The sequence below is a fragment of the Pteropus alecto genome, unplaced genomic scaffold, assembly GCF_000325575.1.
Source record: "Pteropus alecto unplaced genomic scaffold, ASM32557v1 scaffold21, whole genome shotgun sequence".
Classification (NCBI taxonomy): Eukaryota; Metazoa; Chordata; class Mammalia; order Chiroptera; family Pteropodidae; genus Pteropus; species Pteropus alecto.
The window spans coordinates 23,840,170-23,859,326 of record NW_006436282.1 but is presented as its reverse complement, the minus strand read 5'-3'; the positions used below and the strand labels follow the sequence as shown (position 1 = coordinate 23,859,326).

The following is a 19,157-nucleotide window of genomic DNA, read 5'->3' as shown; positions in this document are numbered from 1 at the left end:
AAATGCTGTATCAAGCAGTTATTTTAAAGGATTTTGTAATATTTGTGGCAACTGTCAGCTTTTTACGAATGTGTAATTTACGATTTTCTGATTCTAAATATATATATGCTTTGTACTGTGTCGCATTACATTTTTAATTCTTAGAAGTACACCAAAATTGTATACGCTTCAGATACTCACAAAACCTGAATTCTGTGTTCAAATGAATGTCACCTAAGCACTCACGGCAAGTCAAGAATTATTACACTTATAAGAATCATACCTCTCTTTAAATCCAGACTTAAGTAAACATAGTTAGAGAGTCAGTAACATCAGCCTCTTCTTGGCACAATCTGCAAAAGTAAATCAGGAAGGTAAAATCACAGCCAATATTCTAAGTCATTAATTTCTCCATGTCTCTATGATTCGTTAACTTCTATCAGGAGGTCAGCTGATCTATTGATACAACAAATATCTACTAAAGAGTGGAAAGAATCCAAAAAAGTTATGTCCAAGGAGTTTGCCAATCTATCCAACCAGAAAAGGAAAATCCTTCTGAAATGCAGTAGGTGAGAGATAGGAGCATTGAGAGAGAGAGACATTGAGTTCAAAACTTTTCAAGAGAGAAGGATGATAGCCGGTAATAGCAATAAGGAAAATCCTGAAAGGTGTATTGATTTATTTATTTTCCTACCCATTACAGAAAAGATTTAAGGAGCTTACAAGGACTTGTCAATACAACAAGAGAAAATACATTAAAAGTTGGAGCAAAATAATGACAAAAAAAAAAAGGAGGGAGAGAGAATAAGGAGCCAGAAAATAGGTCTAAAAGCTGTGATCCACATCTCCCCCAGTTGTTCCAAGAGGGCCTCAAACTCAGCTCCTGGTGTCCAGATGAAGAGAAAATTTATTCACAATGAGCCTTGAAGGAAGGGTTGGGTTGAATAGAACTAAAATGAAATAATGGAAAACCTGAGAATTAGGGGGTTTGCAAGTTTTTCCCCACTTCGACCAGGTTAGAGACCCTCTCTCTGGCCCAGAGATCACACACTGGGGGATGCTGATCACCCCACCAGGCACCTTACTCTGATTAGGCCTTGGCAGCTGTGCTGCACTGTAAGTTATACCTTTTAAAGTCCACGCCAACAAAACCCTTAACACCTGTGATGTCCACATGGCTGCCATAGATTAGGGGCTAAGAGAGAAAAATAACGCAGCTATTTCAACACTGGACCCACAGGAAAACTAAAGAGGGCAGCATCCGAGTCGATCTAGATAAAGAGCCTTGTTTTGCTCTTTCAGGACACTCTCTATCGTTGCTTTTGTATTTGTCACATTTGCTTTTGTCATCAGAAAATATTAAGGACATAAAGAGAAAACTATAATTTTCAATAAAATGTTATGATCACATTATTGCTATAAATTATAATAATCACGTTATTTCGGTGATAATATTTTATACTCTGCACCTTTCAGAATCACTAGAGTACAATGTCCAAGTAGATTATTCTCTAAAACTCATGCTGTTAATACACTCGATGCTAAGCAAAAAAGAGTACATTACTATTATTTATTATTACTAACACTAATATCCCGACTTATACATACAAAGATGGGATCTGTTCTCTTATTACAAGAGCAATACATATTCATCGAAGAATACTCTGACAATACAGATCAGCAAAAGGAATAAAATAAAAGATCCTAATGCGCAACCAAGGCTGAAAATCACCGGGGGGGACTCTGTCCCATCAGCTCGCCCCTCGCCAGCTCCCTCACTATTGTGGGCGCACCCTTCACCTCTGAACGAGAGGCCATGGCTGACACCTGTTGGTACACAGTAAGGACACTGGTGCTCTGGCAGATGTGCACCGACAACCCTGCATTAACCTAATTTTCTTAAAGGGTTTTAACACTCATCAGAATTTTTTTTTTTTTTTTTTTTGATTCTTTAGCTAGTTGTTACCTACATTTGTATGTGATGGGAAATCACGTACATTGTGACAGATTGCCAACTAGTCAGAGACAGGTATTTTGGAAAACAGTCTCTTGCCTGGTGAATTCGTCTTCGATGAATATGTATTGCTCTTGTAATAAGAGAACAGCTACTTTTAAGGCAGAGAATGATTTTTTAAGATTAATACAATTACAACAAAGCCATTCATAATACAATCTGATGTTCACTTGACCTGTGGGAATAAGAAGCCGGTCCCTTGAGAAGCTGGGAAACCAAAAAGCGTAGGAAGTCGAGGAACTGGGAGCTCCATCACTGACTCGCCTCTCTTGCCTCTGTGAACACGGACTGAAGTGGGCGCAGTGCATCCGACCTGAGGCTAACCTGTGTTCATGTGGGCTGGGAACATGTCTGGCCACGTCTGGGAGGCTGGTGTGGAAGTGGGCAACGCCACTTTTCCATTTTTTGGAAAAGTCAGTCATCCTAAAGGAGAGACAACACGAGAGGCCCAAGCATCACTGGGGAGCGGATTTTGAAAGCTGTGGGATAACTATCACTTGGGCGATTGTCCCAAAGGTGAAGGAGCTAAGGAAAACCGAGGAGGCATTTCAGACCTGTCTGTGAGATGTGAGAGCAGAAGAGAAGAACTCTGTGGCTATGAGACCCAGTGTACTGCCATGGAGGACATAATTAAAGCTCACCAGAAACAGAACACAACAGCCTCAGCACGACCTCACACTGTCGCCGAGAAAAAGCAGGAGAAGACATTCACTGAGAAAAAGCAGACCACCCAGGCTGGACACCAAAGGCAGAAACCACAAGAAAGGTGTTCACAGATTTGGCTACTTAAAATTTTAGAAACTTCTATTAAAAAAACAAACACAGAAATAAAATTAAAGACAAGTGAAAAATTGAGAACAGTGTCTATATCATATACGATCAACCAAAGATTAATATCACTTCAAAACACTATTATAAATCAATGAGGAGATAATTATCACCATCACCAATCTCCCTCCAAAAGAAGAGAAGAACATGAACAGCTAATTCACCAAAGGAGAAATACAAATGGAAAATAAGTATATTTTTTAAAGGAGCAAGCACACTAGATATCAAAGAAATGTAGCTATCTTAAACTAAAGGTTTTCAGTTTTAAAATGTATTTTATTGTATTATTATTAACAATAGTCTGTACATTTGGGTGCATATTTGGGCTTCTGGAATCAGCCTAGATTAAAATCCCAGTTCTGCTACATACTAACTGTGGGATACTGGATAGATCTTTTAGCCTCTCTTAACCTCAGAACTCTCATTTGTAAAATAGAGAAAACTATGCCTACATCACAGTAAAGTCATGAGGAGTGAACGAAATCATGTCTATAAAGTACATAGCATGTAGTTAAGAATCCAATAAGTGTCTGCTATCGTATTAGTGCCTATTCTGGTATACTGCGTAATAGACTATCCTGCTAACCAGAAACCGGGATCATCTTACTTCTTCCAGTTTTTTGAGTTATTTCGAAATTATGTACACACACACACACACACACACACACACACACAAACACACACACATACACAAAAGAGATAATGAACAATTGTTTTAAAGACTGAAATACTAGTGCCAAAACAATTAACAAGTATTTAGGTCTTGACTTTTTAAAAGCCATTCCAAAGGATAATTTTGCTTCAAAGTAATTCTTGACTCCATTATTTTTCTGTAAGTATAAACACTGTGTGTGCTTTTTAAATCATGAGGCTAAAATCAGGGTTAAAAGACAGGTATACAACTTAAACTCAGGAATTCCTTAATCAAAAGGTAACCAAGTCATGAATAAAATTATTTCATCATTTTAGAATTTAAATTTGATAATGTTGAAAAGGTTAATTAGTAACTTCTCTCCTTTTGACAGCTAGTAAAATACAAATGGTAATATATTAGATATATTGTTAAATACATGTATAATGTATGTATATAGTGTTCTGTATCAAAGTGATTCAAATAAAAAATAAAATTATTTGGTCAAGTAATTGTGCTAATAGGAGTAAGATACTGATGATTTGCAGGAAAACAGGAAAACATTTTTCAACCATACTTCTTAACATAAAAACTATCAGCGTAACATGTAATTGTAGCAACAAAAGCCACCTTAACTCCCAAACCAGAGGTAGGAAGCCTTCTGAATTCACATGGGTAGTCACTCCCTCACAGAATACAGTGATCATGGAGGACATAAATAAAAGGAAAACCATGGAGGAGGGATTTGAAAAAGAAATGACTGCATTCATGCACATTTAAAGTAACCTTTACAAATCAAGCAATGCACTTCAGTTTTATATCACAGGAAATAAAGACAAAGAATCGAAAGGCAAAGGGAAAGAATTGGGGGTGGGCAGTAAGTGAAGGGAGAGAAAGACTGATCAAGGAGAAGAGAAAAAGAAACTGAGCTAAGGGAAGGCAGTTAGAAGAACACACACAAACAGGACACGATTCAAAGAAGACAGAAAAAGAAAGAATAGAAATGAGCACATGGACACATGCACAGTACAAAAACATCCGTGGAAACCAAATATCCACCCCCCTCCCCCCTAAAAAAAGACATAACACAGAAACACATTTTTAAAAAGTAATATACTCTCTTATGACCTTTCTTCAACTAAGCCGTTAAGGATAATCGAAGTGTTGTGTTTTTGCAACTACAGGCATATACACAGAGCCATGACATCTTTTTCTGGTCCCCATAGTCTGGGTGAAATTAACCTAAAGATTAGTTCTGGCCCAAAGTCTAGAGGTTGTTCACTCCCACATTTGGCAATTAAAAATATTACATCTTCTGCTGTATGTCCTAAAACAGAAGGCTAGAAATAATAAATAATACATGCCCTGAAGTTTTTGACATTTCACCAAAAAAACAAAAACAAAAAAAAAAACCATGAGCCACTTCCCCTTTGTACTGACTGAAAGACTTTCCAAAACTGGCATAGACATACTTTTGTTTAAATAAATTGGTCTTTTTAACTTGAAATTAGCAAAATCTTATTTCCTGCATATAAAAACTTTACATTTTAATTTAATTGTAATAAAGTATGAATCCTTTTTAACCTGGATTTTTTTAAAGTGTCGCCCACTGGTGTAATGAAAAGAGGATGTGAAATTATTTTTAACGCTTTCAGACAATACTACAAAACTTACCTTCTCCACTTTTAGCCTAATAGAGTAAATCATATGAAAGTTCTGTGGTTTCTTTTATTTATAAAACAATCCCTTTTGAGTCTTACCATGGAGTAGCAAAGTTTTCCATTCCTTTCCTTTGAAGAAATAATGTAGAGAAATCACCCTCTGATTATAAAGCAAATCCAAGATATAGTTTGACAATGAGATGTTTTATTAAACTTGATACAGCTGCTATATAAGAATTCCATGGAAAAAATGGGGTATCAAATTCCTTTGGATCTAGGTCTCTGCTTTATAAAGTCTGTCACAAAAAGATGTCATCTCACTGCATCCCATGGCTGCAAACAAACGGATGACCGAAAAGCTGCCATCTACTTTTCAGGCAAGACCAGTTCCTGACTTGCCCGTGGTATTACGCATCCTCCTAGCAAAATAAAAGTCCCGATCCCCATCTCTACAGTGTGTCATCCCAGACAGGTGAGCTCGATGAAGCACCTGGGTGAATGCCACATCTCTGCCTGGTATGAGGTCCACACGGGATCAGCCCTGGGAAGGCCATCTTCCCCTCAACCGGACAACTCTACTCGAACTACTCTGCGACTCCTTGGAGGGATGGAACTTCTAGAAAAGAGAGAGTGAGAGAGAGAAAAAAGTCTGAATATTGAAAGGAATATACAAATGATCAAACTGAGCTACATCAGAGCCAAGGGGAAAGAGGAAGAAGTTGGAAAACAAGCAGCTTTGCAAAATGCTCTCCGGCATGACGAAACTGACCGGTGTCGCTAGACCTGACGTGCCATCTGAGAAGGCCACCCGTCCTCTTACCAGGCATGGGTGTCTCTGCAATGAGGTGCTTGTGGTTGGTAAACAGTTCAGTGGATTCTTGTTCTACTGATCTCTCCTCCAGGTCTGATTCCGGGATCGGAGCACAGCCACCTGGTTGAAAAATACAAACAACATTTTAAGCAATTTGTAGGAAATGTGCCTCTTCGCATGACAACCACAGCTTTAAAAACATACCAATCATAAAGATAATAAATGATGTGACAACAGTCTTCAGGAGACCAAACAGGAGTAGACCAGAAAGAATGATCTTAAATGTCTCTCTTTGGTGAAAATACTGGGAATGAGTTATTGCCCCCAAAGACATATTACACCGAAGATCGCTTAGCAATACCAGCAATGGTGTTGTTTTTAAGCTTATCCTTTTTAAATTCAGAAAGGACAAAACCTATAGCATATGTGACATCCATATGATGGCACTTCAGCAAGAATTCCCTTTAATATCAGAGCATCAGAAACTATTTAAAAGGAAAAAAGAAAAAGCAAGCACATTGACCGCAAGGGAAATAAACCTTCCCTGAGCAAAGAGGAAGGCCGCTGCTGTTATGAGATGGTGACTTGGGGGAATTTCTCTGGAATTTGAGTCTATCCCTGAATCCCAACACTTTACAGCATAGACAGAAGCACCTCATAATTCAACAGCAAAGCCACAAATGGCATTGCAGAAGCTTTCAATACCAAGCCAGTTCCAAGGTGACCTGAGGATGAGCTGGCACCACTGCACTTTTAAAATACTGGGAAGAAGTCATCGGACATTACCCACCAATATCTTGTGTGAAAAACTCACATGAGAATTTCCAGACTACATCTGCAACTTGATTTGACTAATTTGCTATCATTTCCTAGCCATGCGCTAACATGCTGCATACTGTACATACTTTTCTCCAAAGTCGTTTTTTCTTGTTAATGAAGTGTGATTTTCTTTCTTTTTCTGAAGCTTCCCACACACTGAGTCCAAAGCCTCCATACTCGAGTTGGGCTTTATGTGTGAGGGGTTTATGATTTGTAAACTGCAGCAGACAAATGAGAGGGGGCAGCGACATCCGAATTGAAGGCAAATACATCTTACCATTCATGCCTCGGCATCGACGCTCAACAAGAAATCGATGTTGAGGAAAATTGAAAGAAAAGCATTTCCACACGTAAGAATTAGCAGTAGCCTCAGAAGTTCCCTGAACAGGAAATGTTAGACGTATCCATCAGTGCAACGGAGCTCACCCGCTATGTCTGAAAAGGGCAAGGGCCCCATCGGGAAGAAGAGCCAGGCTTATTTTTAGCCTCTTTTCCAAGCCTTTAGATCATGGTAACAATAACTGTCATTATTAACTACTCTCTAAGTGCTAGAAACTCTGCCCATATTATCTCACCGAGTTCCTACAAACCACACCACGAAATAGATACTATTATTCTCAATTTAAGACAAGAAAACTGAGGTCTTATGAGATTTGGTTCCTACAGAGTGAGACAGAACTCACACCCAAGCCTGACAACACCTAAAGCCCATGTTATCTAACCACTTACTATATGACTCCCAGCTGCATCATTAACCAGAGATCTCAGGCGTCAGCAGGTTTATCTCACCTGGGGATCCACTGAGCTGGGTTGCCAGGGGCACTGCGCAGAGTATTGTGAAGGCCATGGGCAGTCCAGGGGCCTTGGAGAAGCCCAAGAACTGGCACCCTTCTTCTCCAACTCCAAAAGCACCCTCATCCAAATGATAAAGAAATACGATATGTGGGGGTGAGGGGGAGGTACGTACATGACTAATGACAGGAAGAAACAGAGAGAAGGGATGTGTTCCCTACAGAACAGAATCTGATCCCGAGCAAAAGAGTCAAAGAAAGGCCGGGCTTCTCATTCCAAACTCACAAATCGGTTTAAGTCATTTCTCCGGAGGCAGAGGGAGGGAGGGAGGGAGCAGGGCGAGGCCAGGAACTTGGCGCTCGTGTGTCTACTTTCACATACAAGAAAACTCCAGAGTGTGGAGGAAGTGCCCCAAGCCAAGAGATGGGAAAGCGTGCGATGACAGGTGAGCAGCGTCTGCCATGTGCACGGAGAGAGGTAGACTGATCAGCGTCTACCTTTTATTCCAGCCGACTCAATACTGGGGCAAGACAGAAGGATGAAGACTTGAAAAGCATTTCCTAGCTCTTCAATCACATGGGCACAAAACAAAAAGTCAGTTGCTGTAGACTATCAACAACTAATGTAACTTTCTCTCTTCTCCTTGGCACAAAAATTCTTGCCTGGTCCTGAGCAGAGAGAGATGACAGATCTCTCAAACCCCACCGCAGGGCTGACTGGCCACTTGCCCTGGGAACCCACCCAATTTTTTGGATGCCTCCACGCAGCCAGACTGATCGACCACAGGCCCAGAGTTTCTGCCACTTGGAAGGAACGACGGGATGTGGGACTGGCGTCCTTACTGGTAGGAAATGGGAAAAGAGGAGGAGCTGGGCAGAGAATTCCACCACCGCCCGCCTCTCTCCCTGGGTCGACTCTGAATTGCTGAGTGGATGCACCTGCTGGGCCTCTTCATGGCTCTTCGAGAGAAGAGGTCAAGGCCACCCTTTGTATTACTTCACGTGGTCAAGGTCAGTCTTTGTGTTACTTCACGTGGTCAAGGTCAGTCTTTGTTACACTTCACGTGGTCAAGGTCGGTCTTTGTGTTACTTCACGTGGTCAAGGTCAGTCTTTGTTACTTCACCTACTTCCTTTACGTGCTCCCGTTTTCCCACCTCTCTTCTCTGAGTTTGCCAAATTAACTGCCATTACTTTCATCGCTTTCATGCAAAAATCACTGGAACTGGAAGTAGGTCTAAAATACAGACCTTCGAGGTGGAACTTTGAAGTTAGGGTACCTACCTATGTGTAAGAAACAGGGGCTCCGTGTCTGGGGGTAAACAGAATGGGGATAACCCCTATTGTGCAATTACTTAAGCTTCACCCCTGGCTAACTGCGATGATGTGTATGTAGAGGTCAAGGCTGGGAGATCAAGTGGCTATGGCACAGAAACATTCATAATTATACAGATTCCGGAGTAGGATGGCTGCTTCTTCTGACCAGATATCTGGCAAAAGAAAATGGCAAGTTCAGTGCAGTTAACAGGCAACAGAATGCAAATGCAGTAAGTCAGAGGCCTCCTGGGTCTTGCTAGTTTAAGGGAAATCACAGGACTGGCGGCACCAGATATCACCAAGGAGCTCGTTAGAAATACACTCTCAGGCCCCACCCATGCCTACTGAATTAGAATCTGCTAAGGACAACAAATGAGTATCTGGTGAGATTTTTGCTAGGAAAAAATATATTTGTTTGTTAAAAATTTCAGTGTTAACAGTAAAAGGAGCAAAATAAAATATAGAACTTCCAAACTAACAAAGACCTTCTGAAATCCGTCCATGGAAATGGAGCCTGGGTCCCAAGGGTGCTGGATGGAGTACCCTTGGTTCAGAGGCCATCCCATCAAAGGAGAAGGGGAAGAAAAAACAGCTGGGTGAAGCATCCAAACACACGTCACCTGTGCAACAAAAGCAAGCCAAGGGGGAGAGCCAGAAACTTCCTGATCTGGGAATCACAGTATATGGACCTACTGTATGCTAGGCACTCAGCTATGAATTCTCAATGCATTAGCTCACTCGATCCTCCAACAATCCTATAAGGAAGAGTTCACTGGCTCCATTTTACAGTTGTAAAGGTATTAAAGTTATTTTTTTTTTCTTCTGCGTTAGTTCCCTCATTCCCTCTTGCCCCAAAGTTTCCCTGGGCCATTTTGTGCTTCCTTGCCTCAGAAATTTGCAATGGGGCCAAATCAAAAGTATCCTGAAAATACTTTCCTATCTAGCATTAGTTTTCTGTAGCCTGAGCATCACACAGCACCTTCACCACACGGACGGACTCGTGTGTGTGTGTGTGTGTGTGTGTGTGTAAATGTGCACACACATGCACACAGGCATACATGCATGTATAGTTTTCCTGAAAATTCTCCTCTACTATGTTCATTTTTCTAGTTTTTTTAAAATATGCTTTTTCTAGCCCAAGGAGAATGTAAGTTATAGAAAGCCAAGCTTCCTACTGTATAATCATGTAGCAATTTTAACTGAGTATTTAGAAACGTTTTGGCAAAATGGAAGAATGGGAGAAGGGGGAGTGAGAGGGAGGAGAGAAGATGAATAGGAAACAAGAGAAATGATGACTCATAAACATATTCTGCCGGTCTTTGTATATACACGTCTATGTAAAATATTTGGGGTGACTTCCTGAAGGTGTAGGTGATAAAACAGCAAAGGATAAAAAGACGTTAACAGTCAAAAAAATGTAACGCAGGATAGGAGGTATTGCTAGGAAGACTTGTGGATAAAACAGGAGTAACTTACACAAGGGCTACAGTAGAGATAAAAAGGAAAGCACTCTGGAGGAAAAATGAGCTCTGATCCCCTGATCAGTCCTCCACCGACCTGTTCTTCCAAACTGGACTTCAGATCAAAGGGCTCAGTCCGTCCCATGCTTGGACTGAACGTTTCCTTAAGAGCACACCATAATTGGTAAAGTTGTGATTGTTGAACTTTTTTTTTAATGAGTGGGCATGTGAGATCGTAATAAAGACAACGGGCGCAGAGCTTGTCAAAGCACATCTTGGAAATAAAGCCCTTGAGAATATGTCCCCGACTGTGTTCTTGACATGGCATGGTAGACCAGGTCGATATCATATGACAGCACTGCTAGTCTCAAGGAGGAACTGGAGAGCACATGTCCATGTCTTTCTCGTCTCCACTTCCATTCTATCCTTTATGGTAATATGGAGGCATTCGCCCTTAACCTGGTACAATTTTATAGTTTTAAAACTCAGCAAAGCAGAAGAAAGTGCCTTTCTGTATAGTCTTAGGTTTCCATTTCCAAACATGTGATATTTGTTTTTCTACGTTGCTTTTAAATCCATTCTACAACTTTTCTTTCTCCCTGTATTTTCAGATGCCATGCTGATCACATTGACAGTAGCTCATCTACTGGCACCAGAGATAATAATGGTCAACCACAGAGAGGCAGGTGAAGGTCACTGCAATGTGTGTCCAACGTGACCCTGTGGCATGTTTGAGAGTTCAGTTCCGCTGCCTAATAACAAACTTTGCCCCGCCCCCCCACACACACAGTGAGAATTTAAAATGTATTCAAGACTATGCACGTACCTGTGTTTGAAAATATTTCCATTTCACACCTCACAGCAGAGACCAAGTGTGGAATAAAAGGGAGTCTAATATACTTTAAGAGGTCTAGCATATGTCTCAACAAGTTTTAAAATCCCCATAAAGGCTGAATACCAAGCCCCTTGGGGTGTAAGGGCTCCAGTCAGAGTCTGGCTTTAAGAGAGCAGGGTGCTCCTGGCATAAAGATGTTTCTACAACTTGAATAATGATAGAACCCCGAGTTTTCTTTAACTGGGCCACCACTTCAAATTTAGGGCCACTAGGTTCAGAGGATTAAGAAATACGGGAAGATAGCCATTTTCATCGACTGATAATTATGTAAACAGAATGTACCAAGCAGAAAAAAAAAGTTCTATTTACAAAAAAGTAAGTGTAGTCCATAAATCCGACAGATTGGAATGGATCCAGGGTAAGAATTTCTCCAGATGTCAGTCTGTAAACAGGGCTTCATAAAGTGAATTCCCCAATTAATTGTTGGCAAGAGTGATCTCTATAGTATGTTAGTGCATTATGACCTCCTACCATATGTAGGTGAATTGTTGTCTGGCCCTATAGGTCGTTAATCAGTTATGATACAATAGAGCTCGTGGGAAAGAAGCAGGGGTCAGCACAACTTCTTTTGATATGGAGAGAAGGTACCTTACAATTACTGCTCAGGAGCTCAGACCTTCCTTCGGTGAAGGAAATGAGAACTATCTATTTATCTGTATTACATCTGGGTTGTTTTAAAATATATATATATATGTATTTTTTTTTAGACATATATATATATTTAGCTCTTAACCTGGAGCCGTTGTACACTCATTAAGAACATAAACATGGAACTTAAAAAACAAAACAAAACACTACTGACTATTTTGTTAAAGTCTCCCATCACAATGTTTTCCCACATGTTAACAAGGCCATTAAATCCTCCAAACAGGAATACAAAAGTCCCACCCAGCCCTTGTGAGAAGGTGGGGAAGAGGAGAAAGGCAACACTTGCTTTTGCTGGCCAGGTGACCAATGTCTAGAGCACTCTGCAGCAAGATCGAATGTCTTTCAACTAGATCTCCTCCATTCCAACACAGTGTTTTCTTGTTCAGAAAGAAGGCGTTGTGGGTTTTAATTTCCATTTTGTTTCTAAATCCTAAGGAAATCCAACATACAACTGGAAAAAGACATAATTTTAAGACATTTCCTTTTCAAACGCTTTCCTAACTCCCTCTTCAGAGACCAACTCTCTCTCAAAAGTACACACATACAAATAAAACATTATAGCTACGGTTGAGAAAGAAAGGAAGCCAACGGTTCTGCAATAATAATTTCTTTAAAAAATGAAATGGAATAGTAAGAGCCTAACCGACTTCGCCTGGACACCACATAATAGGAGAGCCAGTGGTCATCACAGCCTCCTTCTTGCAGCGAGTGGCTATTAATTCCCTAGGGATGCTTGCAACATTTCTTCGACTCGAGGTTCTTTCCACAACCCAATTAAAAGCCATAATCTTAACCAAATTGTGTTGTTTTTAATGGTGACAGTGTCTAGGTGGTGATTATGAAACTGCGAGTTCAGCTGGGTCGCTCCGATTACAAACACGTAGAGGGAAAAGAGAAAAAACACAGCGCTCCGCAGAGCGCCTGCTTCGGCCTGCTCTTTCCCGCATGAGGAGGGACCCAAGCAAACACTTGGGACTCATTCCAAAGCACCTCTAGTATCGAACGATATAGTTCTAGAATGGCACATTCAACTACGTCATTTTGCAGAAAAGGGCAATGTACACAAGATGATAAACTGGTCTACTGATCATGAAAAACGACATCCTGAAAAGGGACATGGCATGGCTCCTATAACTGCCTTGAGCAAAGTCACCTAAGTCTGGGCCTTAGTTTCTTTACCTCTAAAATGCAGAAAAAAGCGGGGAGGTAGGTGGGGTAAAAGGGGTCAAGTATATGGTGACAGAAAGAAAACTAACTACGGGAGGTACACACACAGTATATTGTTAAAGTGTACAGATGAAACTTACTGGATTTTGTTAACCAATGTCATCAAAAAAATAAAAAATAAAAATAAAAAACCAGGAAAAAAATTTAAAAAAACAAAATGCAGAAAATATAGCATTGACTTAATGAGAGACAAAGGTTAAGTTAGTTAATGCTAATAATATGGTTATCACAGAGCCTGGCACAGAGAAGGTCCCCCAAAAACATTAGCTATTATTTTCGGTACTAACCCCCAACATACGTTAGTCATTACAGTTACGAGCAATTACACATGAAATGGCAAGCCATGAGGACAGCATAAATTTATATTTGACACTAAAAACGCTCAGGTAAAACATGAGGACGGGGTGAGCAGACCGGTGGTGGAATGTTCCCGGCTGGACCCGGTGGCCAAAGCCAAAATCATCAGCAAGGCATTGAAATAATTCACTTGAAAATAGTGCACACATCCATTTGAAGATGAAATCAGTGATGATCTACTACCATAGATAACCACTCTTCTGAGATCAGAGTAGGAATTTTAAAGGGCTCAAACGATGATGATGATGATGATGATGATGATGATGATGAGGGGTGCATAATCACATTCATTGTTTGCTATTTACCAGCAGTGCCATTACTACTGAGAAATGCAAACCCATAAGATACTATAACATAAATGGATAAAACATTACGATAAAAGGGTACAGCAGTGATAGGTTTGCTTTCTCATGGGAAACTGAAATGGCCAGCAGTTGAACCTTAAAGAGGAAGTCTGCTGACCCAGTGTTACTAAGCACAGGAGGTGGCCAAGGCAAGGAGGAACAAAGCGATGTACTTAAATGCATGCCTTGAAGGAAGAAAACACCAGTGATTTTTATATGACTTTAATTCTCCCAGTGTACACTTTATGGGTGTTGGCAAGTCCTTCTGGAAAAGGAAGGGATTATTAGTGAAGGATTCAGTGGCAACTGCTCACCAGCACTCTAAGAAATAACACTTAACAAAGAGTCATTTAGTTCATACCTCATCTCTAATCATATAGAAATTTTAAGGATCCTTTAAAAATAGTAAAGTATTATGGTCACATATACAGTCCTTCCTATTTTAGTCTCCAGATGGTTCTATAGCCTACCTGACAAACAAATAAGCTTCCCACAGCAAAATAAACACATAGAGGGAAGCAGTTAATTTTTTTCTCTTATACGAAGAGTAGGTGTTTAATATGTACTTGCTGATTCGAAGAGGAATTCATGAAACTTGAGGAAATACAGTCTTTAAAAAGTTATCTTTGAAGAATGTACTATCACATCGTTCCAGGACTGTAGACTGGCGACAGCCCACCAAAGAACAAGCCAGTAAGTCTGGGGAAATGAAGACCCAATCCGTTCTGTCTTCTATCGTGTTTCCCAAAGAACCTAACCCACCCACTCGAGCAAATTCTCACATGATGTGTGAAATGAAATCTCTCTAGCTAACATCTTGATCTTAAAATTCTTGATCTTAAAATTCTTCAGTGACTTCAAGAACATGGACCCTGGAGCTAGAATGTCAGAATTTTAGACATTCAGCTAGAATGTTAGCATTTTAAAACTAGTTTCTTAATCTTTCTCTGCATCGATTTCCTTATTTGTAAAATGCAGATAATAACTGTACCTAGCTCATAGGGAAATTATAAAGATTAAATGAGTTAATTTATGTAAGGCATTTCAAATAATGCCTGGCTCCTAGTAAGTGATATAAGTGTTATAATAATAAGTATTACTTTTATTATCATCATCGTCATTGCCTCTCATTACCAAAATTCCTTCACCTCAGCCTGAGATTCTCCTGTAAGCTGAAGGGAAGGAGGGGGGTAAATTTTAAGAAGGCAGCGAGCAGCAGCTACAGCTTTCTGACCTCCAGAAAAATGAACTGTTATGTTAGCCAGTCAAGGGACACCGTAACTGGTTGTCTGGTCTGACCCAAAAGACAACAGTGGCCAATAGGAAATAACAGCTTGGTAAAGAAAGAACAAAGATTGGGGTTTATATAAACAATAAAAGACAACCGTAACTACCGAATCAGGAATAATTTGCTATTTCTTGACCCTGCTCTCCTGAACCTTCCTTTATGTTCTTGGTCCTCATGGCAGAAAAGCTTCTCCAAAGAGTGGTCCGTATTTGCTGTTTTCAATCCAAACTCCTGGGGTCATTTTGGACCCCCGTTAGGAAATTCTGTTCTCTCTACATTTAAAATATATCCAGAATCAGAGCGCTTCTCATCACCTTCACCACCGATACCACTTTGGCACACTCCACCATCATCTCGTACCCGAAGTACTGCTCAGTTACTCCCCCAGGTGACCCTCAAACTGCCCACTTCCACCTTTGACCACCCCCACCCCAGCCCCAACTATTCTCAAAATAGCAGTCAGGGATCCTTTTAAAATGTAAAGGCATATCATTCCTCTGTTCAAAATTGTTCTCCCCATTTCACCCGGACAAAAAGCAAGTCCGCCCATAGGCGGCACGTGATCCGACCCTGCTGGCCTCATCTCCTGCCTCACTGGCCTCCCGGCTACCCTGGAGCATGCCGAGCCCATCCCCCTATCTGGAACGCCGAGTCTCCAACCTCTGCACAGAGAAATCTCTCACCTCTGTCACGTCTTTGTTCAAAGTCGCCTTCTCAACAGCTCCATTCAAAGTTTATAACCTTGTATCTGCCCCTTCTCCAACATTCCTTTTCTTCTTCCACGGTACTTATCACCTTTAACAGCAACACCAACTTCTAATACACTAAGTAGTTTATGTCTCTATCATGCCATTGTTTACTGTCTTCCCCTGCTGGAGCAAAGGCTCCAAATTTGCAGGATATCTGTCTGTTTTGTTTGCTGCTGTAAAACAAGCCCTAGCATAGTGCCTGACACACATAGGCGCACAATAATTACTTGTTGACTTGAATGAAGAAATTGAGGCTGAGCGATTAGGAGGAAGCAATGGTAACCACAATTCGTTTCTATTTTTCACACGGTATCACCTGCCTTTTCCACTGGGAGGCTGGAAAGTAATTACAGCAGAACGGAGTATAGACTCTCTCTCCTCTCTCCAGCAGGCCTGGTCCGTGAACCAAAACAAGTTCTCACAAAGTGCCTCGCTTTCCGGGACGCCTATCTTTAAGAAATGAACCTCACTGGATGGCAACACGTGGGCGATCTGCGAGACTGAGTCGGTGCAACAAAACGTCGAGTCCAGAAGAAAACTGAGACCCTGGCAGTAATCTGTGTGACAGCTACAGTGAAAAAGAGGTAAGAGAGCCCTTGTGATTCTTGCTCTTGACAAAACTTATTTGTGGATGGAGGAACTGCAAAGGAAGGTACGAAGACAGCTGTCTGCTTGGGAAATTTCTCAAAATGAATGAAAAAGGATCAATCTTATTTCCACTGGGGTATCAAGTTATGGCCTGGAACAGTTTATTTTTCCCAGGCTACTTCAAATCGAAACGTGTTTTTAGAAGCCAGCCCAGTGAAGGATTAGATAAACAACTGGACAATGTTTCTACACTCTGGCAACATAAACATTTCAAATTCCTCCCTAACTCTTTACCAGCATAAATCTCTAATTCCAGAGAAGGTGAACTATCCTCAAAGTTTAACGTTGCTTTGAATTATTCACATTTACCTCCATTTCCATCGGATACTTTTTGGCAATAGAAAGCCAGGTTTCGTCCAAACTATGGTATGACGACTCCCTTCCAATTGTAAAACAACTGAGACTAGCCGAGCTCTGCTTCCTTTGAAGATGGAACACAGCAAACCCTCCCAAAAGTTCCTTTTTTCTTCCCTTCTATACATCCTGCACTGCCATTTCCAAACCAAATCTTTGTAAACACAGGGGAAATGTGAAGCTGTCTGCATACAATTAAGCTATGAAAAGAATTTAAAAATATGTCAGACACAAAAAAGATAGGTCGAAATAGTTGATAAGGCAAAAAAACATCAGGAGAGGAGCAGTCTCTCTGGCTGAGGGAGGGGGTCACACAGTAAGACCTCCCTGGGACAAGTAGCTCTGTGGGAAGACCACAGAGGGAGGGAGGAAGGGAGGGAGGGAAGGAGGGAGGGAGGGAGGGAGAGAATGGATGAGAACAAAAGGTATGAAAACACAGAGGCAGCGAGGCTAACCAGCCGCAGTGCAGCCCACCTGTCAGAGGTTAGGCATAAAAGGACATGGCAGAGAGGGAAGAGAAAATACGAGGCTGGTAGAGCCAGTCTGTTTGCATCATGTTCCACAGCTTATGAAACAACCCCACTTGACCTTGGTCCTCGCAACGGGTCTAAGTGGTAGAGTAGGTAAGATCTGTGCCCCCAAGCCCTAGGAAAACCACCCAACGAGCTCCTGGTAAAGTTACTTAAAACTTTTGAGTCTCTATTTCCTCATTTGCAAAGTGGATATACTATCTTCCCAACAAATGAGCATGAGGAGTAAATGAGATATTATCTAAAGCATCAGAAACAAAGTCGTGTTAAATAATTGGTAGTTATTATAATAAATAATATAAAGACTGACCGACCAAAGGTCAGAATGAAGCAATGTCCCCCTTAGGAACAGAATCTGGGTTTCTTGTGCTGTGGGCATTTGTTACCACAGCACGTTGTGGCAGAGAGAGAAAGACAGAAGGCAGAAACTGAGGGGGCTCCAAGGAAGTACACGTGCACGGGGTGGACATGCGCAGCACGATGCAGGCAACGAAAAATCCAGACCATGGGTTCTGAGGGGTGAAAACCTGGATGCGATTTTTGTATCAGAATATGAAAAAGACGACCCTGGCGCATGAAGGGGCACGATCGGGGCCTTATTTGTGACAGCTGAGTAATAATTATCTTAGTACCATTTCTGAGTACTTACTATGTGCCAGCCACAGTGCTACTTACTTTACATGTTCGCTAACTTTACAGCAACCTAAAATGGTAGTTATTAGTGTCCCATTTTACAGATGACACTAAGCTCTACGAAGTTAACGTGACTTGCTCAAAATCACACACATAGCGTGTACGGGAATCTGTTATATGCTGACTCCAATTTCCAAGTCTTAAATCATTCCATTATCTTGCTTCTCCCTGGTGGAACAAAAAGACACACCGCAATGGGATTGTGCATTACTGGTTAAATAAGAGGGTTTTTTTTGGCAGAAATAGGTTTATGGTATATATACCTCATATCTTCAACATCCACTCACCCCCAACCGTCACCCAAAAGAATAATGAAAGGGTTTGGGAAAATCACTGAGGTTCCATCTCAGGACTAAAGGAATCAGCACAGAAGTAACTTAAAGAGCCACCCGTGAGGCAGATCCATGGACTGTCTGAAAAGGTCCTCAGACCTTTGAAAAAGAAATCGGAATTGATGGGTGCTTCTACAGGATGTAATTACAAAGGAGATGAAGTGGCTCAGTAGAGCAGATAAGAGTCACAGCTAGAAAGAAGTGACAGAGTAGAGGAGAAGGTAATGCTCTTCCAGCTACACTGAGAAGACAAACTCAGTCGGCCGAAAGTTGGGAAATTTCAAAGTTCATAGAGGATAAATCTTACTTACAACAAACATAAGGAAGAACGATTAAAAGAATGATCACAGGAAACTAAGACAACTAAGGAAACTAAGTGGTAGAACATTTCACATTTACAGGAAGGTCTGCTTTCCAGAGGGAGCAAAACTGTGCTAATAAAGCCCTGAGCGCGAACTCTCAAAGACAAGAACGTGAGAGCGATTCCACGCATGCGCACGCGCGCGCGCGCACGCAAAAGTCCAGATTAAGACGCTAGCGAATCAAACGCAGGAGGATAAGATTAACGAGCAGTAATATAATAAAGCAAAACTTATTCCAGGAATGCAAAATGATTCAGTTAATCATTTTCTTAAATCTCGGCAGAGGATTATAGTAAACATACACTCTAATTTAAAAACAAAACAAATAACCTCGTGAACTAGGAATAACTGGCCTCCGGTTAGCCTCTTCCCAACCTCCCCTCACAGGCATCAAGCTCTCATTAGAGCCCCACTGGTTTAT

At 41.1% G+C, this 19,157-nt stretch overlaps 1 protein-coding gene across 8 annotated transcripts in view; it reads right to left on the bottom strand.

The window, feature by feature from the left end:
* The window catches only part of BBS9 (Bardet-Biedl syndrome 9), a 417,354-nt gene that overhangs the window by 71,751 nt on the left and 326,446 nt on the right, over window positions 1-19,157 (bottom strand). For 6 of the 8 annotated variants that reach the window (XM_015589531.2, XM_015589533.2, XM_015589534.2 and 3 more), the window contains 2 exons: window positions 5,934-6,044; window positions 5,299-5,729 (listed from right to left, as the gene is read on the bottom strand). In XM_015589531.2, the coding sequence (XP_015445017.1) occupies window positions 5,698-5,729; window positions 5,934-6,044 (143 nt within the window). In that variant the 3' untranslated portion in view covers window positions 5,299-5,697. Of the gene's footprint in view, window positions 1-262; window positions 333-1,419; window positions 2,417-5,298; window positions 5,730-5,933; window positions 6,045-19,157 lie in introns of those variants that run through there. The other 2 variants (XR_001516909.2, XM_015589535.2) reach the window with 2 other exon arrangements.